The 26,975-nt window shown below is 50.4% G+C and overlaps 11 protein-coding genes across 13 annotated transcripts; 3 read left to right on the top strand and 8 right to left on the bottom strand.

The window, feature by feature from the left end:
* Nucleotides 1-88: 88 nt before the first annotated feature.
* PV10_05107 (porphobilinogen deaminase) lies at nucleotides 89-2,041 on the top strand. Its single transcript, XM_016369721.1, has 2 exons — nucleotides 89-491; nucleotides 543-2,041. The coding sequence occupies exons 1-2, from the start codon at nucleotides 182-184 to the stop codon at nucleotides 1,295-1,297; spliced, it is 1,065 nt and encodes a 354-aa protein (XP_016225509.1). The 5' UTR covers nucleotides 89-181; the 3' UTR covers nucleotides 1,298-2,041.
* Nucleotides 1,321-2,745, bottom strand: PV10_05106 (uncharacterized protein). Its single transcript, XM_016369720.1, has 3 exons — nucleotides 2,319-2,745; nucleotides 1,992-2,268; nucleotides 1,321-1,941 (listed from the first exon to the last, which is right to left on the bottom strand). The coding sequence occupies exons 1-3, from the start codon at nucleotides 2,528-2,530 to the stop codon at nucleotides 1,372-1,374; spliced, it is 1,059 nt and encodes a 352-aa protein (XP_016225508.1). The 5' UTR covers nucleotides 2,531-2,745; the 3' UTR covers nucleotides 1,321-1,371.
* A 266-nt stretch (nucleotides 2,746-3,011) lies between these two features.
* PV10_05105 lies at nucleotides 3,012-6,931 on the top strand. 3 transcript variants are annotated; one of them, XM_016369717.1, is made up of 5 exons: nucleotides 3,012-3,226; nucleotides 3,282-3,499; nucleotides 3,555-3,916; nucleotides 3,966-4,233; nucleotides 4,284-6,931. In XM_016369717.1, the coding sequence occupies exons 1-5, from the start codon at nucleotides 3,137-3,139 to the stop codon at nucleotides 6,697-6,699; spliced, it is 3,354 nt and encodes a 1,117-aa protein (XP_016225505.1). In that variant the 5' UTR covers nucleotides 3,012-3,136; the 3' UTR covers nucleotides 6,700-6,931. The 3 variants fall into 3 exon arrangements, with proteins under 3 accessions (XP_016225505.1, XP_016225507.1, XP_016225506.1); XM_016369719.1 differs by having other exon boundaries at nucleotides 3,555-4,233; XM_016369718.1 differs by having other exon boundaries at nucleotides 3,282-3,916.
* A 24-nt stretch (nucleotides 6,932-6,955) lies between these two features.
* Nucleotides 6,956-10,324, bottom strand: PV10_05104 (uncharacterized protein). Its single transcript, XM_016369716.1, has 3 exons — nucleotides 8,253-10,324; nucleotides 8,075-8,195; nucleotides 6,956-8,018 (listed from the first exon to the last, which is right to left on the bottom strand). Exons 1-3 carry the CDS (start codon nucleotides 10,009-10,011, stop codon nucleotides 7,835-7,837), a joined length of 2,064 nt encoding a protein of 687 aa, XP_016225504.1. The 5' UTR covers nucleotides 10,012-10,324; the 3' UTR covers nucleotides 6,956-7,834.
* Nucleotides 10,325-11,573: 1,249 nt separating this feature from the next.
* On the bottom strand, nucleotides 11,574-14,070 carry PV10_05103 (uncharacterized protein). Its single transcript, XM_016369715.1, has one exon. The coding sequence runs from the start codon at nucleotides 13,953-13,955 to the stop codon at nucleotides 11,979-11,981; it is 1,977 nt and encodes a 658-aa protein (XP_016225503.1). The 5' UTR covers nucleotides 13,956-14,070; the 3' UTR covers nucleotides 11,574-11,978.
* Nucleotides 14,071-14,301: 231 nt separating this feature from the next.
* On the top strand, nucleotides 14,302-24,710 carry PV10_05099 (uncharacterized protein). Its single transcript, XM_016369711.1, has one exon. The coding sequence runs from the start codon at nucleotides 14,437-14,439 to the stop codon at nucleotides 17,317-17,319; it is 2,883 nt and encodes a 960-aa protein (XP_016225499.1). The 5' UTR covers nucleotides 14,302-14,436; the 3' UTR covers nucleotides 17,320-24,710.
* On the bottom strand, nucleotides 17,762-19,701 carry PV10_05102 (uncharacterized protein; the record flags this gene model as incomplete). The annotated part of the gene is made up of 4 exons (XM_016369714.1): nucleotides 17,762-18,139; nucleotides 18,190-18,482; nucleotides 18,538-18,974; nucleotides 19,046-19,701. 4 exons carry the CDS (start codon nucleotides 19,699-19,701, stop codon nucleotides 17,762-17,764), a joined length of 1,764 nt encoding a protein of 587 aa, XP_016225502.1.
* Nucleotides 20,660-21,583, bottom strand: PV10_05101 (uncharacterized protein; the record flags this gene model as incomplete). The annotated part of the gene is made up of 3 exons (XM_016369713.1): nucleotides 20,660-21,153; nucleotides 21,217-21,469; nucleotides 21,521-21,583. 3 exons carry the CDS (start codon nucleotides 21,581-21,583, stop codon nucleotides 20,660-20,662), a joined length of 810 nt encoding a protein of 269 aa, XP_016225501.1.
* PV10_05100 (uncharacterized protein) lies at nucleotides 22,352-23,625 on the bottom strand (the record flags this gene model as incomplete). The annotated part of the gene is made up of 2 exons (XM_016369712.1): nucleotides 22,352-22,648; nucleotides 22,714-23,625. The coding sequence occupies 2 exons, from the start codon at nucleotides 23,623-23,625 to the stop codon at nucleotides 22,352-22,354; spliced, it is 1,209 nt and encodes a 402-aa protein (XP_016225500.1).
* On the bottom strand, nucleotides 24,268-25,711 carry PV10_05098 (fumarylacetoacetase; the record flags this gene model as incomplete). Its single annotated transcript, XM_016369710.1, has 4 exons — nucleotides 24,268-24,623; nucleotides 24,680-24,752; nucleotides 24,805-25,236; nucleotides 25,292-25,711. 4 exons carry the CDS (start codon nucleotides 25,709-25,711, stop codon nucleotides 24,268-24,270), a joined length of 1,281 nt encoding a protein of 426 aa, XP_016225498.1.
* A 760-nt stretch (nucleotides 25,712-26,471) lies between these two features.
* Nucleotides 26,472-26,804, bottom strand: PV10_05097 (uncharacterized protein; the record flags this gene model as incomplete). The annotated part of the gene is made up of 1 exon (XM_016369709.1): nucleotides 26,472-26,804. One exon carries the CDS (start codon nucleotides 26,802-26,804, stop codon nucleotides 26,472-26,474), a length of 333 nt encoding a protein of 110 aa, XP_016225497.1.
* Nucleotides 26,805-26,975: the final 171 nt, after the last annotated feature.

The raw sequence follows: 26,975 nt of genomic DNA, 5'->3' as shown, positions 1-26,975 counted from the left end.
GCAGCCATACACGTGTTGATCACGTGCTACTTCAAGGTCGCTGCATCGCACCAAAACGCTTGACTCATGGATGAACCCTGGTTGTCATTCTCAGTCTTTCAACAGCAGCCTTTCTCCTGACACTCGGTGAGTCCTCTCAGTACAAAGAGTTACATACAGTTGTGTCTGTCGCTCTGTTACAATGGCTACCCTCTCAGTGGCCGGGGGAGAGACTGCATCCTCCAACACAGAACATGTTCAGACGGATATAAAATTTACTGTTGGTACCAGAAAGTCAAAACTCGCACTGGTACAAACAGACTTGGTCGTAAAAGCTTTGTCATCGACTTTCCCTGACCATGTCTACACGATCAAAGCACGAGATACGGCTGCAGGAGACATTGACAAGCTCACCCCGTTCAAGGACATGCCAGTCAAGAACTTGTGGACCCACGAACTCGAGAGCCTGATGTCGCAAGGCGAATTGGATATACTCGTTCATTCCTTAAAAGGTCAGCTAGCCCTGTATTCTCACCTCACTTTGAAACTGAACCAGTGCCTAGATGTGCCCACTCAACTGCCTCCCGGCTGCGAAATTGGAGCTGTCCTTCCTCGAGAAGATCCGAGAGATGCATTTGTGATCAAGGCCGGTCGACCAGCGGTAGGTATTCAAGACCTTCCCGCAGGGTCCGTCGTGGGAACTTCATCTATTCGCCGGACAGCTCAAATCGCTTTGAAGTACCCCCACTTGAAGGTCAAGGATGTCAGAGGCAACGTTGGCTCACGACTGTCCAAGCTGGACGCCGATGATGGTGCATACGATGCATTGGTCTTGGCGGCCGCTGGTCTCATACGACTTGACCTTGGAGATCGCATAACTCAGTACCTGGACTCCAAGAGTGGAATGCTACATGCGGTGGGGCAAGGTGCAATCGGAATCGAGAACAGAATCGAAGACCGGCGGGTCCGGACATCACTGGCTGCGATAGATCACCTCGACACTCACTTGGCTACGGCAACTGAACGAAGCTTGTTGAGAACGCTCGAGGGAGGATGCAGTGCACCTCTTGGTGTGGAGACTTCATGGGTACACAATGGCACTGAGAGTAGACAACTACGATTGCAGGCGATCGTGGTTAGTGTCGATGGAAAGGAGAGTGCCGAAATCGATGTCACTGAAACAGTGACATCGAAGTCAGAAGCAGAGGCGTTCGGAATCAGCGCTGCATCCGACATACTCAAGAAAGGCGCAGATAAGATCTTGTCAGAGATCAAAGCCAAGCAGCCGACCACGGCGATCGACCTCAAGGAGACATAAAGTCTCCAATGCCTCTTGCGAGAAGCCTGGGCCGATGTACAAAAACGGGTCACAGAAATGGCATGCTATTTCTGCTAGCCTCTATTCAATGTATTGCCCGCTCCCTTGGGATTAGCCTCGACAAACTCATCCCATTGACGAGCTTTCATTGTTGCGGCGTCAACCTCTGCTATGTTGTCCTCATCAACATCGGGCTTCTCGCCGTCAGTGTTACCACCCTCAATGATACCTCCCCTCTTCCTCTCTTCTTCGAGATATTCATCTATACTCATGGTTGGGAGATTGTGACTGGGCTTGAAGACGCCCTGTTGAAGTTGGGTGCGTTTGTCAGTCAGGGTGAATGGTTGTAGGGGCTTTCCTTTTGAGCTCAGGAGTGGACCGCCTCGCCTTCCCAGTCCTCCTAGAGTAGTCGGGCCATCAAGTCGATCCGTATACCCATTCGACCTAGAAGGGGCACGGGCATCAGGCGGCAGCCCTGCAGGAATAGGATTGGACTGTTCGATCTGAGACAGAATGTCAAGTTCCTGAGAAATCATGTCAAGCGAAGAAAACGTCCGGTTGACGTCAAGTCCAATTTCTGCCAGGTAAAGACTGCGCAGCGTCTCATCATCGACATTGAGTTTGTGAGACTCATTTGTCAGATACTGTTGTTGTCAGTGATAGCGCATGGATGTATTGAAAGAGCCATACTCACCTCTAGTTTCTGTTTGAGCGCCTTTTCTTCCTGGAAACGGCGGATCTTGGTGTTTCGCTTTTCTTCAGGGTTGTTCGAGGAAATCACCCTGAATCTCGAACGCTCTTCCAGGTAACGCTCGTAGAGATGGTGATCTGCAGGCGCAAGCAGACGATAATTGTCTAATCTCGCCAAGAAGCCTTCCAGGAGCTCTGCCGAGCGCTGCAAGGACAGCTTTCTATCGCCTCCATACGCCCTGGATTTGACTTCGGCCAAGGAGTAGTCGACGGTGAAATATCTTCGCTTGATTAGTTCATGAATACTCCGTGAATTGTAACGGATGCGTACTGAATATCCTGAGTTGACACATCCTCAATCTCCTCGTTTGTGCTGAATATGGACAGTTGTTGAATGAGTTGTTGGCATCTTTCGAGCGTGTTGTTGAGTGACTGTAATGTGTGTTTAAACTCGGCGCTCTGCGGATCTAGACTTTCCAGATCACCATGTTGTTCTCTAGACCGGTTGAAGAGCTCTTTTAGAGACGACTCGGGAACTTCCATGGCTCAGATTTAACTTGAGATGTTCTTTGAGGGGAACGAAGATGCGGGCCCCAAGTTGATATGAGGGTTCAAATCTGAGTGTGGGACGCTAATGCACCATCAGGAATGAATGTTCGAGAACTATGCGACACCTGTGACGCCACGTGCTGGCGTTCTTTGGTCAATGCTGGAGGCGATCTCCCTTCTTCGACCCGACATATATCGAGAGCCTTGCCACATGGACGAGATTCTGTCGTTGATGTTGACTCGAGTTTGGTAAGCGAATAATGAGCACGTGGTGAATGGAGAATACAGCCAATCAGCATCGACTGTGGCAAGTCAATGCCAAGCTTTTCGCATTCGGTGCTGGGGTGGCAAGAGCGGTCGTGTGTCTTTGCATGCAAGGGAAGGAGCGGGACCACAAGCCGCAGATGAACCAAATCTTTTCCGGGTTTTTAGTCTCATCATACCCCAGATCTTTCTTCTGACTCACACCAGTCACCAAGCCCGTGTTGCGTGCTGCATGTTCACGGTTCCTATAAGATGGATTCCGTTGATCAAGTACCTTGAGAGTATTTTCCTTTCCTTGATCACTGCCTCATTGTTTGGCTGCAAGAGGCTGTCACAATGACATCTCCACTTCCACAAATGGCGCCCGTCTCGGCATCAGTCGACGACCAGATGGCCATGGAGAAGAATGCTGGACTGATCATGGGCGTGAGTTTCATAACTGTGCTTAACTGGTCCATTCCACTCTGACATCCCTCCACAGACCAACAGCAGCAGCATCGTCTCCAAGAGAAGTGTTGAAAAGTTATACCTTCCTCAGCCTCACTTCTACCGATACTTCGTCAAGAAGCCTCAGCGGCGATCTCCAACCATCAATCGTGGCTATTGGCTTCGTATGAGGGCCATCGACTGGGTGGTGAGGCAATTTCTCGAGAAACCCTCTAAGCAGAGAAAAGTGGTTATCAACTTGGGCTGTGGCTAGTGAGTAAGGAACCGGCAACTATATCGACCCTAGCATTCCGTCTGACCAGCTCAGTGACCCAATTCCTTTCCAATGGCTGAGCCAGGACCCAGAAGCATGCCGAGGCACCAAATTCATTGACGTTGATTTCGAAGAACTCATGCACACCAAGTGTGAAATGATTCTGAGCACGCCAAAAATGAACGATCTGTTGACCGATCCTTTGAAGCCTACCGAGGGAGGAGTCCTGCTTGACAGCAACGAGTATGCAGCACTTGGGTGTGATCTCCGCAATCTCAAACGCTTTGGTCGCTTGCTCAACGAAGTGGCGGATATTGAAAACTGCCTGGTCCTTTGCGTGGCAGAAGTCAGCATAACTTATATGTCTGTTGATGATTCTGATGCCCTCATTGCCTGGACCTCCAGCTTGTCTCCCGGTATTTCGCAAATCCAGCCTTTTCTTTTGGAAAGCTTCTAATCCTTTAGATGTCACCTTCTGTTTGCTCGAGCAGCAATCTCCTGACCGGCCAGACCACCCCTTTACTGCCACAATGCTCAAGCATTTCGCCAAGCTCGGCACCCCTCTTCGTACCGTCCTCACCTATCCAGGCTGTCACACCCAAGTACTACGCTTCCAAGACGCTGGATTCCCCCAGGTCGAGTTTCAAAACCTGTGGGAATTGTGGAGCGATCCACGGTTCTTGTCACCTTCGCAAAGGATTTCGTTGGATGAAGTTGAACCTTTTGATGAATGGTACGTTCTTCAATCAAGTCCTCTCCCGTTCATGTATTGATCGTTTCTAGGGAGGAATTCGCGCTGTTTGCCTCACATTATTGTCTGGTTGTCGCCCAGACGGGACCTGAACCCTTGATCCCAGAGCAGCCGAAATCAAGACGAGCATCCATCGACAGCTTCGCTTCCGATCTGTCTACCAGGACTGTTTCGCCGTATAAAGGTCGAACGCAATGGTTTGCGTACAAGTATTCTCAGAACCCGGAGCGTGAAGGCCGGACTCACCACGCGTCAGCGTTTCCAATCCCTGGTGAAGATGCTATTGGCGTTTTTGGTGGCATTGGTATGCAAAACAGATTGTCCACGGCATCAGTCTATGCTTCGGCAGACAACAACATCAAATCTCCTGCAGTCCCTCCACAAGACATAGGCGCTCGCTCTTGTCACACCATCACATCTCTGGGCAATGGGCAGAATATTCTTGTTGGTGGCCGGGCATCGCCATCCGCCCCCATGAAGGACTGTTGGCTTCAAACAGGCTCCAAATGGGAACGAATTCAGGATCTGCCGGAACCTCGGTTCCGTCACAGAGCCACAGCAGTGGTTCTTCCGGATAATCAGTACGGCGTCGTCGTTTTCGGAGGGAAAACCTCTGTGAGCAAGGTCGCAATCGAAGTTCTCCTGTGGGACAGAAAGAATGGATGGCAGATCCTTAAATCACTGCGCAGCGATCCGATGCCACGCTTTGGTGCCAGCTTTGTTCGCCTGGGCTATAACCATGGCCTCCTCTTTGGAGGTATGCGACACGATGGCGTCATCTGTCAGGGTCTTTGGCGCTGGCGGTTGATCATTCGTGACAACATCGTAGCCGGCATTCGGTTCAAGACTTCATCTGCTCTCGATACGTCTGCTGGCGTATTCCCCTGGCTATCTCGGCTTGGGGCCTCATACAGTGTCATCAGGAATGAGCTTTTGGTCATTGGAGGCGTAGCAAAACAAGGTTGCATTCCAAAAGACTACGAAATATTATCCATACTGGGAAGCTTCTCAGCGTTTGGGGAGTTTGAAAAAGAAATGCAGCTCAGAGTCGCGTGCGTACACCCAAAGATGGATCCAGATGTGCCTCGACCGCTCTTGGTCGGCCACAGTACACATCGCACGGCCAAGGAGACCACACTGATCGCAGGCGGCGGGGCCGTATGTTTCAGCTTCGGGGCTTTCTGGAACGCTGGCTGCTGGCTCTTATATGACCGAGAAGCTGGTGTTGGCTCACATTGGGCTCTTGTGCCCAGCACGTCCAAGACATCCCTTATCGACCAAAAAGAATCCTCGGTTCAAATTCCCGTCGCACTCAAGTGTATACGCCAACCGACTGAGCAAGACCTGTACAAGATTATAGAGGAATCAACGCCACGACTTCTCAGTGGCCTCAAGCTGGGCCCCTGTGTCTCTCTCTGGACCCCATCTTATCTTCACTCTCAGCTCCCGGCGGACCACAAGGTTGTAGTTCACGCCGCTGGCAGCAGAATCATGAACTTTCAACGAAAAGACTTTTCTTACGTGACGATTGCATTTCATGAGTTCTTGCGGCAGTGTGAGGCCAATCCTAATGCTCATCTCTATCTGCGATCAATCTCTGCCACAAAGCCTGCGCAGAGTCCCGCTAATTTCACCAACGACTGGCCATCGATTGCCCCAGACTTTCATCTTGACCCAGTGCTGGACTTGATACAGCGCCAAATGCACAGCAGCGTTTTGCGCATCAGCGCCAACGTAAGCATGTGGCTTCACTACGACGTCATGGCGAACGTTCTATTCCAAATCCGAGGGACGCGGAAACTGATCCTCTTCCCTCCGGAAGATATCAAACATTTATCTTTCCCATCCGGTTCCACGACCTCGACCATCAGTGTTTTGGAGCCCGCCCACGATTCAGATCACGAAGAGGACCGACTGAAGGCAATTCCTAATACGCACCCACACACCGTCATCCTGCGGCCAGGCGAAGCCCTATTCATCCCACCACTTTGGGCGCATACCGCAACACCGCTTCCGACACCTCGACCTAATAAATCTGGGACGAACACTGATGCCAGCGACGATCCAGCCACGTCACGCGTCAATATATCGATCAACATCTTCTTCCGAAGTCTAGCTTCTTCGAAATATCAAGTCGGACGGGACGTTTATGGCAATCGTGATCTTGCTGCCTATGAAGATGGACGTCGAGACCTGGAGAAGATTGTCCGGCGATTCGTATCCAAGAGTGGTGCCAGTCACACAGGCGCAGCGAATTTGAAGCAGAACGCCGAGCCAACTGCAAGTTCTGTCGTTAACGGGGCACATGATAAGGACACTATAGCTACCACCGCCTCACCAACTGATTCTGACCAAGTGATTCTCTCAGGCGAGATTCCGAAGTCTATCGCCAAAGCTTATTTGGAAAGGCTGGCCGACGAGCTCCGTGAGCGTGCAGAGAAGCTCTGAGGAGGCCAAGTGATGGTGGAAGAGATTCCACGATCATAATTACCTGATGCTTAAATCTGGGTAGATGGTCCGAGCAATGTCAAAGCGAATGTAATTGCTGGCGTCTTCGAGGTTCGCGACATAGCAAAAGATAGAGATCATGGATCGAAAATGTCTTTGTACTAGTTGGACATTGACCTAATAATATAACTTGTATATCTTCCGGCTCTGTTGCTAGAGCGATTGGCCAAAGAATCAGTGAACAAAAAAAAATCAAGTCGACCATGGCTGCTAAGACAGTAAACAGTAATCATCAGAGTCAAATACCCGAAAGTAAACAAACGACCAAGGTGTTCAAAAGGTCGAGAAGAAACCCAGAAACCCAGAAACCCACAGACTCTGGTGTCTCCCTGCGTCTGGAAGCAGACTAAACATACAAGGCGACATGGCTGCTCAACAAGACTGATGGCCGGAGCACAACGAACTGAATTGTCATATCGTCCCTGGATCTCGATAGGACCACATGCATGTGGCAATCCTGTTAATTCCTGACCTTTTGCTGTACAAATATCTGTGGGGATCCAAGTAGCCTGTTGACACGATGCTGAAATACTTGACAGCACCATCAGCCAGCGTGTGTGACCAGACTTGAACTGCCACAATATTCGACCACAATACGTAGCCTGTGCCCTGTTCAGAGCTTCCAAAATATTCCCAGCCTCTGACCAATCTTCAACAGAAGCCAAGTGTGTCTGTTCCCATAGTTTCTTATAGACCTCAAGCTCCACCGCCACTCAAAAATCCAAACCCGTTCAGTTCCAGTGTTTGACCCAACACGCTGCTATCTCCACAGCAAGACGACTGGCTCATTATCTCATAATATCATATACAGAGAGAGTCTCGCCGGACCTCCAATCCCTGTGCCCGATCCTTAACCCTGATTTCATAAATCTCATTTCGTCATCGTCAAGTACATAATTGCTTTTCGCCGTCGGTATGTGAGCATGTGAACCACAAAGACTGCGTCCGTGCCCAGTCATTCCTGACCAGAGCTGCGTGGCTCAACAAACCGTATGATGACCAGACATCAATGCTCTCTAAGAGCACAATAGAAAGACTGGGACATTGCGGCGCTGTGCACCACCTGCCTTCTGGTTCAAGTTCTTGCGTACGGTCGGTTCATAGCAGCAATTTCTCTTGCAACAACGGCCCAATCAAGCTCACGCTTGACCTGCTCCCCGCGAGAGGTTTGTAATTGGTCATCCCATTTCATCAACTCATACACGAACCTCAGATGGGGTTGAATGATGACATTGAGGCGACGGGCTCGGACAAAGCAGCTAAGGCACGCATGAGTTCTCGAACATCAAGCGTCATTCCAGTGGACAAGACTTACTATGCACGAGGGAAACTTAACCCTTGACTTGCCATGACTTCTGCGATACAGATGGTGGCGGACCTACTGACCCCCACTCGACAGTGGACTAGAGTGGCGGTCCCGTCTGATTTTCCTCTGCCTATAAGACATTCTGGTTAGATGATTGGCCACTGGGCGACTGTTACGCGGCACTCACGAATAAAATCAAGACATCGCTCCATTTCTGTCGTCAGCTCGTCAATCCCATTGTCTTGAACCCGATCAACCATCATGACATTTTCTCGACCCCAGGACTTGACTTCTGCGTCGGTCCAAGAAACAGGCTCGCCAACACTGAGGATGCGTCGGATACCCAGCAATCTCAGCATTTCGGGATTGTTGGCATGTGTGAGATTTCCCAGATACATATATGGCAATATGCGACTGGGCAGACTGCCATCTAGTTTAGACAGCCAAGCAGGAGGTTTCTCTAAAGGTAGGGTCGTTTCCGCCGATCGGGGACTTTCTCTCAAAATACGTTCTTGAATGGCTTTTAGTAGAGCAACGTCGGAAGGATAAGCAAAGAAATTTCTTTTCTTGTCGCAATGAAGTCGAATCCAGGCTTCGTGAAGCGGAAGACATTCGGCATACATGAAATAGGCGACGGCAAGCATGGAGGTTTCCGTATACCCATCTGCACAGTGCAGCAAAACCCGGCGCGAGGGCGAAAAGTCGGTCATCTGAATGTTGCCATCCCGGTCTTTTGTTCGAGCGACGGGCTTGACATGGTGGGTCACATTATACAACCATCGACACATTCTCAAAATCCCATCGACCTCGGTTTGGGACCACGAAGGTGGCAGGATACTGCCGGAGCTGGGAAAGGACAAATGAACGGGTTCGTCATCGTCCCTGTCCTCCAGCTGTTTCAACTTTGCTGCAAGTAGCTTGTCATCGGGCAGGGAGGCGTGGTCACTAGCCTCGACGTACAGGTCAAAGGTAGGATCATCCATGGAGGAGGTGGGAATGGTAAAGGGCCCGGGAGAAGGGCCCTGGAAGAAGCCCTGAGTGATTTCAGATGCTTTGGACATGGCACACATCTCTCGCCTCTCCTGCTGGAGGAAGTCAAGGGTGTGCTCTGTAGACTTGCCACTGGAGTCAACAGCGACCAACTCAGGATAGTCTTGCTCAAAGTCCTCGAAGGTTTGCATCAGAAGAAAGGTGTTGAAAGTTTCGGGGGATTGGCCGGAGGATTCCAGCTCCCTTCGCCATTTCTTCTGTACAGCGGCGGTTCTCTCAGCGACGGACTTGATGATGCGGTGGTCGGTGTCCTCATCACCATAAATGACAATATCGGAGACAAGGGCCATTTTGGCGGCTTGGATGTGGAAATTACGGACGGAAAAGCCTTCTGGAGGGTCACAATCGAGGAAGCCTTTGCCATTGGATTCAGACAGGTTGAGGATCTCGTCGGGTGCAACAGCGCCCTTGATACGAGACCGACTCAGGTCGCCTCCAGCCTTGATAATAGTGATACTTCGCAGACATTTTGGGACTTTGCGGAGAGACCTCTTTCTGGCCACGAAGAAGGCCAATTGAATATGGTTATCTGGGTGAAGACCATGTAGCCAGGGGAAGACGGAGCCTGGGTTGGGGAGTGGTTGAGAGGAGTGGTGGTTTAGGGCATCGGCGAGTTCTTTGGCGGATATGCCATAGATGGGTGGAGAGTTGCACAGCTTTTGATAGGCAGTGGGAGGATGGAGTAGTGAGCTGGGCTTCTGGACAATTTTATGTAGGGGGGGCGAGTTTGGTGGAGTGATCTGAGACTGTGATGGGATAGGGCCTGGAGGACAATATGGGAGGTGTTTGTTGGGAACGGGTGTCGAGGGTCGATTGAGGGTCAGGGTTGGACCCAAGGGAGGTGGAGTGGACTGTCGGATGGCTGATTGTTGTTGTTGCACCACCACTGTAGCCATACTCTCAATCGCTAGCACAAAGAACAAGCCTGGTGAGGTATAAGGTCACTGTCGTCGTCGCCGAGTGCTCAAAGGCTCATCCTGTGGCGGCAGGAGTCCTAGCCAGACAAGGGTCGTGGTGATGATGGAAAGCAAGAGGGGTAGCAGTGGAGATTGATAAGCCCAATCGAGTGTGATGTTGGTAGGGGAAATAGTTGACGTAGTTGGCACAATAGTAGCACGAGAGTGTGAATCAAAGACGAGTCAACAAACAAGAGGTGGGATGAACAGCCTGGAATCTGAGGCAACAAAACAGAAAAAGAGAACAAAGAACTTCCCCAGATTCTGGTGGGGAGGAGATTGTGGTACGACTTGTGTAAGAGGCAACTGCGACATCAAAATGATGGGCAGGAGCAATCGACATCTGGGAATGGAGTGGAGGGGCCGGCAAAGCAGGAGCCACCAGCAGCAAGCATTAGCAACAACAGCAGGAGCAGAGTCAGTACGGAGGTAGAAGCAGTAGGACCAGCCGTAGGACCATCAGTAGCAGCGGACTGTGGCACAGACACAATTGAGGCATCTGGGGAGGGTGGAGCAGATCCCTTGTTCAAAAGTTGAGCCCAGACCATATGGCAGACCTGGCGGCTGGATGAGTGGATCTAAAGCCTCCAACAGTTGAGCAGCAATCGACGGCATTCGAGTGAGTAGAGTTGCTTGGTCCCTTTTCACTGGCGAGCATCGACGGTCGGCGACTTGGATCGAACCGATAACATTATGGACGGCCGGCTTGGGTGGGCGCGGAAGAGAAGGCTTGCAGTAGCGGCCACTGCGGCACACGAGATGGAGGGGCAGGGCGACATGTGATGGGGGGGCCACGGGAGGACGCCGGGGGGAGTTGCTCAGTGATATGAGTGGTCAGAGACGCCGCAGATCCCCGCCAAGCGTCGCCTAAAGGTCTTTAATTGGCCTTGGGTGAATTAAAGCGCGTCCACATTGCCTGGGGATCCTGGAAACCCATGTCATGCAGTATGCACATCCCCGTCCACGGCACCTACGCCTATGCGTCCGTTACACTTCTTGTTGGGGACCTACATACCACCACCACCCGTCGAGTAACTTCTCTCTACCTAGATACCTAGGAACTTCATGTTGCTGTTCTAGGAAACAGAACAGGCAAACAGTGAGTAGAGTAATGGACACTCGTAGCTTGTGCACGATCTACCTGGAATGATCACCTTGAGTCAGGGAATTTCCAGTCTGCTAACCTGTGGATCTGCGGTCCCACCCCAGTTATAGATGCGTGACATGCCAGAATGCTGTAAGTGAGGGGTATAGTTCCCAAGCACAAGTGGCACATCAACTCGCATGGCGACCCTGTCGAAACAATTGGGTCTGGAGCAAGGAGTCATGCTGATGCTTGGAAGGACACATCCTTCATGTCATGAGCCAAAGCCATGGACTCCGACGCTCCTTCCAGGGTTGACAAGCTGGGGTGGCTAACACTGGGGCAAGAGCGGCACAAGTGGCTAGGAAGGTACCTTCCTCGTATTATTACACACGATAGATTGTTCTCGATGCATCTCTTGTTCCTCGATCAATATATTGTACAATTGTTGTAACAAAGGCCAGAGGCGTCGACATACCTACTTCAGCTTCGGCCCTTCCCGGCTTCAACGGCCTGATGAATGATTGATCTTCTGAAGAGCCTTCCTACCCTGACCCTCCATTGCCTCCGTATCTTGCACACAAAAGATCTCCTCTCCACCGAGTTACCTGACCTCCGTGCACTGCGCACTCTGCACTGCGACGGACACCCTCAAGCCACGCTGATCGTCGATCGTCAACCCTTACAGATGATCGTCGCTTTCATCTTCAAACCTAACCCGACCCCTGCCATTTCCCCTCACATTCTTTCACATTATTAATGCCTATTGTTACAGATACACGCTCCACTGTCGCTGCTGTCCTTGAACCCAGCCATGCAAATCTCACATGTCCGAGTCACAGAACAAAGAGTCAAGAGTCGCCGCTCCCATACTGGGACGTTCAAACCCCTTACAACCACCTAGCGATCGTGAAAACTCTTCAGCAAAGCTCCATGACCTTTCAAGCCCTTCTGACATAGCCACACTCTCTCCTGCAAACGTAAAAAGTGGGAAGCTCTGATCCCCCGAACCAGATGAGACTGCCTCTAATAAACTCGTGACGAATGACTCTGTGCTCCCAGGACGTTCCTGTCGCAGCAGGCGTTGCACTTCGTTGTCTGCTGTCAACACCGTCCCTGTGCCAGAGTCCTGTCCAGCCACGCTGGAGTTCACTTCCTGTTCAACCTCGTCGATATTTTGGGATTCTTCTGGGGGCCGCTGCAGATCTCCATGGATAGTTGCAATCGCCGTGTCGTCTTGCGCAATGAAACTGGGATATAGCATGTAATAGTTCCGGGCCTTCATCATCTCCATCATTGTCTGCACCCATGCTGGACTCTCGGGGGACATGACCTCGGCGTCCTTGATGCGCTTGGACATTTCGGCGTCTTTCTCCAAACGCTGTCCTAGGAAGTAATGTAGCTCGACCCACCGTTCCCCAAGATAAATCGCTGCCTTCGAGTCTGGCACCTGCCACAGAGTCATGGCATGTGTCTCCCCAGCCGCCCTCCACGGAGCTGGAGTTTTCTGGTCCGGAGTCTGGTCAGGTAGATGCAGCGCTATTCCGATTGCCGTCTCCACCAAGTCGGGATGCTGAGAGCCGTATCGATATTCCAACAATGTGTACATCACGTAGTGGTAATATCCACGAGATAACTCGACTTCAGGTGACAGAATCAATGCGTGCGATGCCACTGAAATACTAGGGTAGAAGGACTCAACTACCCAGGTGGCTGCTTGCGCGGGTTTGAGTGGGCTTGTGTTGACTCGGTGTCGCAGGATCAGTTTACTCCCACCACTGGGACCCTCAGACGGCCATTTGAATCGAGACAAGTAGTTCATCAGAAAGGAGTCAGGAGACGGGGGCAGCTCCACAATGATCCGGGGCTTGTTCCAACCCGAGTAATCTGCTGCTTGAATGGATCTGAGCAGCCGTATCACCGAAGTTGCCGACTCGGGCTGCACATGAATGACGATGTCGATTTGCACATGGCCAAAGTGACCCAAGGACGAAGCATCCAGCGAAGAGAGCCAGGAGATCCCAGACACACCGCCTGAGGGGATGGTGATTACCGATAATCCAAGCAAATGGCTCTTGTCCGATATCGCCTTCATAAGCCAATCGTCTTCGAACTCGCCACTGCCTATCAGGATTGCACTAAGTGGGCTTGCAGAATGAACATGATCCAAACTGGCCTGGGCAGCAATCGCTAAACGTGCTGAGGATGATTGAACAGCAAAGTCTGGACGAGCGTCATGAACGTATAGTTTGCAATCCTCCTGAGCGATGCCATTGAGACTCAGAACCTTGTCCCAGGCTGGCATGTCCCGGCCCATGAAGGCCAACTGAACCACTGTTCGGTTTTGCTGGGCCATAGAGCAGGCGACAGGGAGGAGTCGTGCGATGCTGTCCATTCTTGATACAACAAACATCACATTTCCCAAAGCCGGGTAAAGCAGGGGGTTATAATGTAATGATTTTCCCAATTCGCGGAATTTAATGGGCCCATTGTAGCCTTCTCCAGTGACTTTTGCCCCTGCATCCTGCTGAAGGAAGTGCTGTGCGCCAGCCCTTAAAGGATGCAGTCCACCAAATCTGGCATCATATCGTTGTGCCGCAGTCGGAACATCAGTGGGCATATGCTTGAAAAACAAGTAGAGGAGCGATATGGCCACGATGACGAGAATCAAACGCTTGCGACGAAAGGACCGGAAAGGATGGAGGAGTGACCGCCGATCACGCGATCTTGGGATGAAGGATGCATGTCTCTTGTCTTCGGAGAGTCGAGCGTCAGGGATGAACCTACTCCTGGCAGACATTACCAGGCTTGCACGAGTGCGAGGAGTCTCCGGTGGCTAGGTGACAACCACCATAGCGGTGATTGACCCTCACTTCAAAGGACAAGAGAGGGACTTGTGGGAGGGAGGATCTGTTTGTACGACCAAAATGCCTGCGTTTCTCAAGGGGCTCTCTATCTTTTTTAGAATGGGAGTGATTTCATATCACGTGCCCGACCCACCCTGCGTGCCTGCCTCCACATCTACGCTGGAGATCCATCACGTGCAGAGATGGTGAATCCGGACCTGGAGAAACTATTGATCCATTCGAGCATCACTCCACGTCCAATGCGGGCAAACAGGAAAGTCATCCATCCACCCATGGCTTCATCACCAAATTCGAGCTTCCAACAGCCTTCACCCTCCTCACCCTGACGGACTCTCTGGCCAAGCTAGCTTGCATGACACCGAGCCTTCTGGTGCTTGGTCGACTGCAAAGCTTCGGCGCCCTTGAGACGGGCAAATGCGAACGCTGTGGTCTCAAGTCTCCAGACCCAATTTGGCTGGTTCCTTCACATCCGCTCGGTCTGCGAAACAGAGCGAGACAACCACAGCCTCTGTGGCTCGAGTCCTAGCCCGACGGACCACTACCGCACCCGCTAAACGCCGTTTGACCTTCAACGATGCCTTTACCCTGCTTCTCACCCCTGTTTTTGGCACCGCCTTCGTGATAGACACCAGTTGGAAAGAGAAGCAACGAAAAGAATGGGAGAGGAAGCTTGCCGATGTGAATGGTGAGATAGCCGAGCTTCATGCTCGAGCACAGCGTTATTCCTCCCTGAGTGATGCGGTCCTCTACAATGCTCGCAGGCAACAGCTTCGCGAATACAGTACAGTCTCCCGGTATCAATCTCAACCGGAACCCTTACAGTCTGGAATTGTTGATGATCCGGAGGAGTGGCATTATGGACAAGTTCCTACTGAGGATGAATACTCACACCATAACGACGATCGACTACACAACTATTCTCCCGAAGAATTGGCCGATGCCTTCAGATTCCACCGCCTTGTCGCTACCTTGTGCGCCCTAAGGATGCTCACTCACTTTCAATTGTCTGGCACACCGCGGTTTGTCCACTATGATGATCGAGACATCAGCCGGGGTGGCATGAATTCTGAAATTCAAGAGCTAGACTCCCAGATGAACATTAATCAGCTGGTTGACCTCACCAAACATACACGATCTCAAATCAGGTTAATCCTGGACAAGCAACTTGACCTGAGAGGCATGGCCTCTGTTATAGAAGATGCAATGCGGAAGGATAGCTTTCAGAACCGCATGCGCCAGTCATTCGACGACATGATGGCTCGAAACTGCAACGTGTACACCCTTGTTCAAACGTTCGCTGAAGGTTTGGCCCAAAATCCTCAGTCGGTGCCTTCCAGTTCAACATATTCCCATTTTCTGCACGTTCTGTGCAATTCAAAGTACGAAGGAACCCTTGCCTACTATGTCGTGAGCGCGCTGAAGTCGAGCGAATTACCCTTGGACGACCGCACCGTCTACACCCTGATTACACATCTCGGCAAGACGCGAGATTTCATCCAATTCGACGCTTTCTTACAAGGAGTCATGAGGAAGCCTCCCGCGCATTATTTCAACACGAGAACCCCTTGGGTGCCGGTCCGCTACAAAGGAATATCGGTGCCCACCCCCGCAAACCTCAACTCACAAATTCTCAAGAGTCTGGTTCGCACAGCAGTAAAGTGTGGCCAGATGGACAAAGCCGACGCCTGGTTCTCATCGATCCAGGACGGGGGCAGCTCTTCTAAGGTGAAGGCACATCTTTTGTACACCTTCCTACGACATTATTCACTTACGATGAATTGGGAACATGGGAGAATCTGGATAGCAACTTGCCTCGACAACGTTGTATCCTTCCTCTCGGCTGTGACGAGTAATGTCATTTCGGTCTTCATTTTCAGAATGCTGGATCTCTGTGTGGCATGTGAACGAGCCTCTGAATACACCGTCATCCTGCAAGCTGCGGTTGACGCTGGCATTCCCCCGCCAGAAACAAATCCCGACTTCCCCGTGCGTTATACTCATCGCGGCCTACGCATCCTAGAGGAGTGGCGTGCGCTCTCAATACACGCAGCTTTTGAAACGCCCACAGATGAGTTGAAGGTGCGGAAGTTCGCTGCCCTATGCGCTCCCATCATGGAGACCATCTCAAAGTCTCGAAGTGCAAGCTTTCAGGAGGTTGAGCCACAGCGGTTAACACAGTCGGCGCAAGACAACGAGCGCAGACTCGCAATGGTCGATCCTGGTAAGACAACCGCACCGTACAAAACGGATAGTTCCAAATTACGCCATGACTCCCGTGAGTCACAGACATCTGCGCCAATCGTCAAGGGCATCGATTTAGAGTTGCGAATGCAGGCAAAGATTGCAGAGACACAAGGCCTCCTTGAGTTGTCGCAACAAAGGCTACAAGAACAAAATAATCTCATCAACGAATTGAAGCAACAACTTGCAGCAAAGGAGCAGGAGCATAACGAAGCAATGACTGCATCGAGACAACACCTCCATGACTCTGAAGTGGTTATCCATCACCAAGCCGAGAGACGAGGAACACTAAGAAGACTGCCAGGTGCTATTCACGGGTTTGCCATTGATTCAAAAGCAAATTACTCCACGTTTGCACTGAAAAAGGGCCGGCAGTATTCTAACAAAGCCAATAGTGAGTGGAGAAAAAGCAATCGACCAAATAACTCGGTACTAGTGGCACAAGACTCGAATGTTGACTGCAATGTGCTGCCGTCTGAAAGGAGCCCTGCCACGAGAAGTGACAAGGAACCAAACATGGTAACTGTCGGCCACTCACATCCTGAGCCTACTGTTTCAGAATTGCTCTTTGGAGAACATACTTGTCCCCCAGATAAAATGATATCCGCTTGGATGAGTTCCCACATCTCCACCGACGAGTCTCACCCGTACGATAAGAATGAAACACCAGTACGACTTACGACGCCTGACGCCATCCCGCATGGAAATGTCGACTTCCGAGGACCCGTCTATTCGGGGAAAGCCTCAGATCTCACGGCAGAGCATCGGTTCGATTTATCACAGGTGGGGAAGGTGCTCCCAGAAGCCGGAGAGCGACGTTCCCAAGGCGATGTCGTTTCCATCACAAGGCATTTCGTCGGCAAGCGGCGCCGTGGGAACTGGGGTTCTCCTTTCTCCAAAAACGTGCGTCTCCCTGATAAATCTTTTGCAGCCAAAGATGCTGCTGCACAAGTTCAGGAGCACGAGGAACGCCGTGCGACATTTGTCGTTAGACACGTTTCTCTTGACCCTGCACAAGAAGGCAGCAAATCATTCTCAGGTGTAAAAGCTGATTAGTAGGGATCTCACCCTGATTCGAGATCAGCTGCCAATCGTCCAAAACATGGATCTAGTTTCCAAAATCGGGACACCAAGACACTATTCATCGGAAGTCTTGCGAGGAGCTCAGTACATATGAACAGACAGCACTGCAACGTAAGAGCCGTGTACAAATATGATATAGATTTCCAATCAATCCTCCCGAGCTCCTGCTCTCACTCCTGTTGATGTGTGAGACAGTCTGGTCGTCCACGAGTGGGCTCCCCTTTACGCATAGTTGGACGCCATGACGTGGTGGTGAGTTGACGGTGGACTCCATGGTGTCAGAATGCCAGATATCGGGAAGTGAAGGAAACTCGGCCATTATTCTCCAAAGGCTGTTCGGATATGATCATGACATACTTCTGCAAGCACCGCTGACGGAGAAATACCGTTCTCTGACCACTACCTACCATATGGTTCATGACTCAGGCCATATCAAGTCAGACGCAGCAAACCAAGCCTCAGAGTTTCCGAGGAAGTCAAAACTACCAAAGTCCATTCTCTCTAATGCCTGGAACTGGTTAAACATCAACAGGTTTGCATTTTCATCTTCTCCAAGACTTGACGAAGATGGAATTGTGTTCCCTGATTGTTGTCCTGTCTGTGGCAGACCTGTGCTCGAGTCATCGGGACAAAGGTCCAATGTTACTCTCAAGAGCGCTTCAAGGCTCTGTGAGAAGCTTACTGAGATATGGAGGTCGTCGGGGGAAGATCTCTTCGCGGCTCCCACGAGCGCGTGGAGCAACTTCGTGTTCTCCAGTATCTCGCCCGGTCGTGTTGGCAGGATGAGCGATGCCTGTTTAGAGATTAGTGGACAGAGCAAGGAAAAAACTCATCGACACATACTTTGATCAAATATAGACTTGTTGGAATAATGTATGCCCAAAACCGTACTGGAGCATACCGCAAGAGGTTCAATGGTTCCAATGAATACACCACAATAGACAACAGCTCTTGACTAGCCTGCTTGGTGACATGAGCGAACTGTGAGTATAGATGGGCGTTCCCTCCTGTCGCTTGATCTTGCGGATGGCGATTGGCTTCATGGTGCCGCCAGAATGCCAGCGCAGGAGAGAAACTGTACAACAGCGAGTACCGATACTCAATGTCCAGCAAATGGTGCAGTGTCGAGCTTGAGCCTAGATTCATTAGCTGGTGTCGCGCATTCGCGTGTTGGGCCAAATTGAGGCATACCTTCGATTCCAGTCTTATGTCGACGCCGCCATCGTGCCAGATTTCTCTGTATGTGTTCAAGTGTTGGCAGAACATTGGGCGACTCATATTCCGATCCTGGTCGACCTGTGGCTAAAGCCTGAATCGATTGTCTGGCTTTCCGATGTTCAATATACAACTCCAGCGTGCTTTCCCAGATGAAACTATCATCGAGACAGCTTGCAAAAGAAGCCGAGAGACGAGTCATGACCGTTTGCCGCGCACTTTCGCTCAACAGAGGCTCTCTCCCAAGCCGTAAAGCCAGGTTCTCGTCCGCCATAAACAGAAACACACAGAGCAGTTTCGTCCATTCCTGTTCGGCCTTCTCGGTTTCTGAACATGCCGAAGATTTGTGCTGTAGAGGATTCTCAAAACATCGGCCTTCATGTGCCAGGGAGATCGCTACCGAAAGAAGGGTCCTATCATCAAGGGACTGCGTCAGATCACTTTCCAGTTATCCTATCAAAATTGGCATGTGCTCCCGACGTACCATGACATTTTACTACTCCGATGCGCAGCAGATAGGATATTGAGCCTCTCTAGAGCACTCGCCGCTTCATAGCTGTGCTGGCCTGCTGATGGTAGCTTTGTGGTCTGCTCTATTCCTCGGAGACCTGCTCGAGGCCGACGAGTTACGCCGTCCTCGAGATCTTCGCATAATTGGGAAAGGTTGTTGGTGGCTTTTGAATGCCACTCGATTACGAGCAACAGTGATGCTATCGTTCCCAAAGACCTTGTGCAGTTAGATCCCCAGAGAACAGTGTTCAAATATGTCTGAAGATATTTCCACAACTGCCAATGGATACGCTCGGATCGAATCTCGCCATGGGGACCGGCCAACGGATGCCATCTTGATGCGAGGACAAGCAACGTGATGGTGAGAAGAGGTTCTCTGTCAATCAAAAGAACGTCTTTTGATCTGTCTCGGTAGTGTCGTGGGATGACTGGCTTAAAGTGCCACAATGTCCTGAAATAAAACGACAGATATTCTTGAACGTCTTGCTTGTTTAAGACGCCTGTTTTGATGGGGACGAAGTGGGCCCAAATCGCGTTCACTGTTGACTCATCCAAACCATTGACAGTGTCAAGTTGTTCTGCTGTGGGGACCTGGACCGTAGCGAGACGCATCAGAGATGGCGTTTCCATCGGGAGTTGAACGCCATCCCCTCTTCCGTCAGCCGCACGCGCAAAGATCTCGAGAGCGTCAGTGGTTCTGTGAACGTCAGAAGTTAAAATCCGCGATCTGACGCTCGTAGGACTGTGATCTTCTAGCGTCAACGTTGCGCTGTTCGGGGCCACAATTGGCCTGTTAGATTGGGGAGCTTCGCAACACACCGGCGTTATTGCTGGAAGGGATTCAGGTTGTTGTTCATGTTGTTGCCCATCTATACGGAAACCAAGTCAGCTGAAACGTCAATATCCAGTGGCACAAGAAAAGATTTACCGTAATGACCGAAACTCGCATCTTTAACCCGAGGCGTCTTACCTGGGGCTGGGTTAGTTGGTCGAGAATGATCCTGTACTGGCCTTATCGGTCGCATTTCACACTCTTTTATTTCTGCGACACATCTTGTGCATGGTTGGGGACGGCCCTGATATGGTTCACAGCGACATTTACGTTTGCGACAGCTTTCGCAAGACATCCATGTACGACGTCGTCGCGAACCAAGGGGAGAATGGGCTTGATTGGGTGGCAGGAATGCCAATTGAACCCCATTTCCTGGACTTTGGTCTGACTCTTTTGCTGTCATACTCTTATGGGTTTCCAACGAAGGGGACTTTGACGGCGAGTGCTGAAGAAGAGCAACCGAGGAAGAAGCAGAGAGACTAAGTGACTTGCTTTTACTTGAATCAACACCACTGGGGCACACACCTCACTCCCGAGCCGAGACAAGAACTCAAGATCGATGGTAGACCCCACAATTGACTTGGATTGGGTCACGTTGTGGAGGACGAGACCAGCGGTTAGTCGAACGAAATCAGCCACCATATATGTCACTACTCGGAAACCCGATTGACCCTATACCTTCGGGTGCTCTAAATATGCAGAGGTGTGACTTGCAACCAATGGAAAAACAGATTTCGTCATGCATGAACGAATAGTTTACTTGGTTTTCTGTATCATCTTGAGCATCTGGGAGTTCTCTCTACCCGCCTTCAGAAGCAAGCCAAAGTCTTGTTGACCGAGAATCCACCTCGCACCCCATTCATTGACGCATATGTCCATTAAATCCGGACGATGCTCAAGACCCCCGAAACCCCAATGTTTGTCATGTTTCTTGCAAGCCTTTGCTACTTTTTCCAGACAGCAGAGAAACTTGGGGTGATCCCACTCACCCAGTGTGCCAATATTGGATGCGAGATCATAACAGCCTATAACAAGTATATCTGCTCCAGGTAGATTTGCAATAGCATCAGCATTGTCGGCTCCTAAGCCGGACTCAATGATGAGGGCGACAACTGAACCGCTCTGGTCCAGTAGTGGTCCTGTAATCGTTGGAGGGATCGGAGCCATGTCAAACTGAGGCAACGCGCCAGTGATGGACCGGCCCCCTAGAGGGGGGAATTTTGTGATGGAAATGGCTTTTTGCGCTTGTTCTGGGAAAGACAGACTGGTGAGAAAGGTCGACAAACATGCATGTGTCGAGGAAATTGTCTCACCAACAGTATCAATATGAGGCACAACCACACCCATGGCTCCTGCGTCAAGGGCTTTCTGGATCATCCCATCACCACATTCGTGTGGCACCCTGATGAAAGGTGAAACACCAGCTGACAATGCTGCGATGCATATCTGACCTGCATCCTTGATGGTGAGGGTGGAATGCTCAAGATCGACGAAAAGGGAATCGTAGCCAGCGGATTTTGCAATATGAACAATTTCGACCCCTTTCAAAATCTTTACACCCAGAGACTGCCAGATTGATCAGTGAAGTCCTTTCTGGGAAGACATTGACATAATTACCACATTGACTTGGTCCTTTGCAAAGGACTCGAGGAGAGTATTCTTGTGAATTGTGGGCGACATATTTGACTTCTTCCTGGCTCACTCCTAGAACTAGCTCCCTGGCGTTGTCTTTCAACGAAGTACATCACTTCTTTACAGCTAGCAGTGTTTGCTGGAGCATGCCCGATCTGGGGCCCCGACTTGCCGAAGCCGTCATTCTATTGGGCCCATTTTTCGTGCAAAGTATCCAGATGATACGAAACTCTGGCCCAGAATTCGATTCCGGTCGTACAGTGAGGATTGGGTTACAGGTCACAACCAAGCTAGCCGAGTCCTTTCGGGCCAGGCCGCAATATCCGATACTGTTAAGGGGTAATCAATATAAGGCTGCCGACAGATTCGGATGCTTATCGGATAGGCTAATCTACGTATACGTCTTGGAGTACTAGTAGGATCCGAGGCCAAGAGTTGTTGACCCGTCGATGCATGTGTGAGCCTATACTCGATCAAATCTGGGCCGAAGAACCACGTTGAAAAGCTCTAGCCGGGGAAACGACATGATCAAAGTGGAAGATAAGCTAGGCTCGGCTCTCCAAGGCTCTGAGTCGAGACCAATGTCGACAATGCAAGTTAGCTTGAATGACCTGAACACGAGGTATGAGGAGTTGTTGCCGAGGACGGGGTACGCGGAGACAAAGTCCCAGTTCTCCATGTTGACCCGCGTTTCATTAGTTTGAAAGCAATTTACGGAGTGACTATCCCTTAAACATGAGCATCTCGCACTAAAACTATACCACAAGCCCTTGACCCGAACACCAAGCCAGCGGCACACCGCCTTCCATCACCGAACTATACCACCGAATTCCTGACATCCTTGGAAAACAAAGCATCTCTCTTGGACTCAGTCCACCAGAGATACCAGGGAATGATAGCTTGACGGAGCCGAAATTGCCACGGCGTCATGAATTGTGCGCTCTTCCATCTGGACTGGGTCTCGATTCGGGCGGAATCAATCTCGGGTCTGCGGATCGCAATGTATTCCTGGAAAACAGCTTGCAGGTCTTTTGCTCCTCGCTTGCCAAAGACGGTGGCCAATAATACGGCGTCTTCCAAGCAGAAGCCGGCGCTTTCGCCATTTGGTGGCATCTATTTACCGTGTCAGTCATTCAGAAATCCAGTCAAGGTCTGGGTGTCGGATGAGAGACACTTACCGCATGGCATGCATCGCCGAGGAGCAACGCGCGACCTTTGCTCCACACGCCACTCCCTTTGAGTTCATGGACCGGCCAGTAAAACTGGTCCTCCCATTGCTGAATGATCTCTTTGATCACTGGCGTTTTGACATCGGCATATTTCTCAATCATGTATTGCTTGGTCGCTTCGGCTTCTTCGGGAGTCATGTCCCATCCATCATGCGAATTGGCCTGCTTGTCTAGCGACAAAGCCACGTACATGTTGGACCTGTCTTTGTTGCAGTATGCCGTGACCAGAAAGCCATGTTCGGATAGATTCACACAGGCATCCTCAAAGTGGACTGGCGATTTCAGCGTCGCTGTTTTCAACACTCCTCCTGCTGCGACCGTGCCTGTGTACTCGGGCTTTCTGCTAGGGTCGACATACTTCAGACGGGTGGCTGAGTAGATGCCATCACATCCCAGCAGCATTGCCCCTGAAGCCTTTCTGCCATCAGCAAATGTCGCTGTGATGCTGTCCTCGTCCTCGGACACTGAAGTCAATTTGGCGGAATAGTGGATAGTAATGTTTTCTTTGGCAGAGGCATAAAGCAACGATTGTAAAAGATCATGCCGTGTCGCTCGAACTGCCGGATATCCAGTGATGTCGGCCTTGAATTTGTAACCCCCGAGTCGTTTGGCCTTTGGAATGGAGAAGATGGTCACTTCCTTGGTCCGGCTTCCTCTTCTGTAGATTTCTTCCAAAGCCCCAACGTGGTCGAGATAGCGGAGAGCAACGGGAGTGAGGTTGACAGCACCTCCAGCTGTGGCTGGGCCTGACCGTAGCTCGTAGACGACGACTGGAATCCCCACTTTCTTGAGCGCGAGAGCAGCCGTAATGCCACAGATGCCACCTCCAATGATGACTGCCTGAGAAGGATGTGCCAACATCGTGCCTCAGATGTGCATGTGTAATTGATGGTTCGAGAACAGGTCGATCTGGTTACTTCTGGGGGAAAGAATGTTCCTAGATCCGAAATTTGTCGTCTGAGAGACAATTGACACCTTATATACTTCAGAACCGGGGCTACTGGTCGGCTCAATCCGAAGATATCAAACACAAGGATGCTGAACCCCGGCCTCCAAGAGCCCTGACCTTGACTATTCCGCCAAGAGGAGGCGGTTTGGCATTCATGTACCATTTGGGTACTAGATTGTCAGTCCACCTCACCGGAGGTCTCTTTTAGATCACCTCGTATGGAGAGCTTTACCGACACCGACGATTTTGTAGGTTTGCTCTCCATATTATGTCAACCACTCATGATGGCTGGCCGTTACAGCCTCATCTGAGCCCATTAAAGTCTTTGCTAACTTCAAAGAGACAAGCACGTCACCTGGTCACAGAAGTCCCACTGTTGAGCACCTGACTTAGGATTCTAATCACTAAGCCACGAGTATCGACAGATATTTAACGTATCGAGAGGATGGCTTTGTTGGCTTGAAACCAAATCATGCCCTCTCCTAAGTGAAAGAGTCATTCTAGTAGTTTATGAACTTTCCTTTGGGCTTGACTATATGTTGGCTTGAATCTGATTAGATCGCAGGGAGCACTTTCCCTGAACAAGCCCCAAAGCCGACATTACCAAAGCCTTCGCTCAATTTTGCCTGCGCAGTAAAGGTGATGGTATCGTTGTCCTCACAGAACGCTCTAATCACGCTGCCTTTTGACGGATCCTCTGCCTTCATCTCATATGGGCTCGTGCCACCTAGTGTCTGCTCGAGTAGGCAGCCTGCTTCTGCTCGGGAGGGCCCTGACAAGGTGCCAGTTCCAATAAGATCACCTGTCTGCAAAGGGCATCCACCGCAGGTGTGATGAGCGATCATTTGTGCAAAGGAGAATATCACATTATTTGTGTTGCAATCTGCAATGCGGTAGTTCTCAGAGTTGGCTGCCATGGTTTAGTGACTGATTAGTCATCCTAAGTATCAGATGAATCCTTACCACCGAGTGTAGCCCTGATGGGAATGTCATAGGCCGACTTCTCTCTCTTTTCTCGAAGGTATTCAGGTAGTTCGCGCTGTTACTAGTCAGTATTTGCCACGGCTAAGAGAGCCTACGGCTTGACTCACAGGTGTCACCTTTGGAGCGACACGGAAAGGCTCCAGTGCCTCTGGTGGCACGACCCATGGTGAGATCGTGGTGCAGAAACTCTTTCCGTTAAATGGTCCCATCAAAGTCGATTCATACATCTGTATATCACGAGCTGACCAATCATTTAGTAGAACAAAACCAAAGATATGATCTTCAGCCTCATCAACGTTTATCGGTGCTCCGAAGCTGTTTCCGCGGCTGATGAAAGCAGCAAACTCAACTTCGAAATCTAGCTTTCGACAAGGCCCAGAGACGACCTTTCCGTCGACTGGAAACTGCCCGTTAGGTCTGTGGAAAGGCATTTCGCTGACAACCACAGACGATGTTCGGCCATTGTATGCGATAGGCAGATTGTAAAAGCAAGGGCAGACTTGCTCGATGGTTTGGCCTGGTTTCACTAATCCTGCGCACTAAATCGAGGTGATCAGCTTCTTCATTCTTTGGGGAAATCCTTCGACTTCTTACAGTTACTGCATGATGAAGTCCAACGAAGAAGTCGGTGTAGTTGTTTATTTTCATCGGCAGATGCATTTGAACATTGGCTTGTTTGTAAAAGGCCTTTTCGTAAATTGTTTTATTATCTCGAAGAAGATGACTGAGCTGAGTCTCTTTCTCAAGGAGTTTCTGGAGTCGGTGTCGTACTTTCTGATGAACCGTTTTGCCCAGGGCAGCGTAAGAATTGAGTGTGGGCTCCTGTAGAGTTCCGACATCAAACTTTAGGTCGTCAAAAACTCCGCCCTGTGCGAGAACTTTGAGGTCCAAAACCGAGTCACCGATGGCAGTACCAATTCTAGCATCATCATCTCCACTGGTGCTGAATATGCCATATGGCAAGTTTTGTAAAGAGAAGTCTGAATTCTCGCTTACTGTGACCCAGGATGCCATTCTTGATCGATGATGTCGTTGTTCCGAGCACTATGCTTTATGTTGAAGAGAGCTTTAGCCTGAGAATTAAAATATCCAGATAGAGACACGAGTCCAAATAAAGAGACATGAACGTGAAGCGCCATCAGTCATGATCTTGGACGTATATCATTCATCGGCTGTTGAGCAAATACATTTTCCGTCCGACGCGGACAATGTGATTGACAAACCCCGTTCGACACGGCATGAGGGAGAATAATCCGCCTTCGACCGGTTCTGTCTCTAGAAAGTCGTTTCCAGACCAATCTCTTCACTTATATGGAACGATTAAGTAGTGGATTAGCAAATTCAAACGGAAATCAAAGAAAGCAAAGTACTTTTGCCTTTCCGAAACTTTCGCCTGGTTGCTTACTTAATCTCTCAAGTATCCCTGTCTATCCTCCGCCCGATTTTTCTCGCCTATACTAGGCCTGCTATATCTCTGTACAGACCTTGCAACTAGTCTTATAGAGCTATATGGCCCTATTCTTGCCGTAGACATGCTCCTCTGGAGGGTTAAAGTAATTCTAGAGGAGTTAGGTGATGGAGCACGACAGAGCCAACTACCCAGGCTCGGCACTTCTCGACCTATCTCGAGTGCCAGCGGTCCCTTCTTCTTCTTGCAGACTCTTTATACTGCAATAGAGAACGTGAAGAGTTTCACGAAAGACTTGACTCCTGGAGTTTGCCTGATTGACTACTGATGGATAGATTGAGTGACTAACTATTCGCCACTTACTACTCAAATCAGTCCCTCGTCCTGAGCCGCTCTTTCCATCGAACTTCTGAACGCAGCCCTGCTCATGCTAGGCTGAACTTCCACCGTGAACAAGATACCGTGACTGGCACGGCCCTGATTGTTCGCTTGGATGTGGATATTGTAGGTGTCGTCGTTAGTGTGGGCATGCTTTGCTCCTTGGTCTACGCGAACTCCTGTGTCCTTGTCGTGGAGTGATGTTCGTGCTGGAAAGAGTGGACGTCCTTCATTCTGTGGACTCAGCTTTTGGCTCATACGGTCCCAATTATTAACGCAGAGGTCAATAAATCTTTTCATTTGCTTCTTTGAGAGAGGCATGACCAGGTGTGGTTCCGCAATGTATTGACATCTATTGAATAGAAGCGACTGCGGCTCGAGAGACTCACTTGAAATCGTTTCTATCTTGTATGGCAAAGGATGACGCTCAAGCACTTGAAAGTAGTAAGTACGCTGCAGATATAGGTGGGGACATCTCAAACAAATGGCATC

Source organism: Exophiala mesophila (assembly GCF_000836275.1).
Source record: "Exophiala mesophila strain CBS 40295 unplaced genomic scaffold supercont1.3, whole genome shotgun sequence".
Lineage (NCBI taxonomy): Eukaryota > Fungi > Ascomycota > Eurotiomycetes > Chaetothyriales > Herpotrichiellaceae > Exophiala > Exophiala mesophila.
Note: the sequence above shows the minus strand (reverse complement) of the source record. Positions and strands in the feature narration are given on the sequence as shown.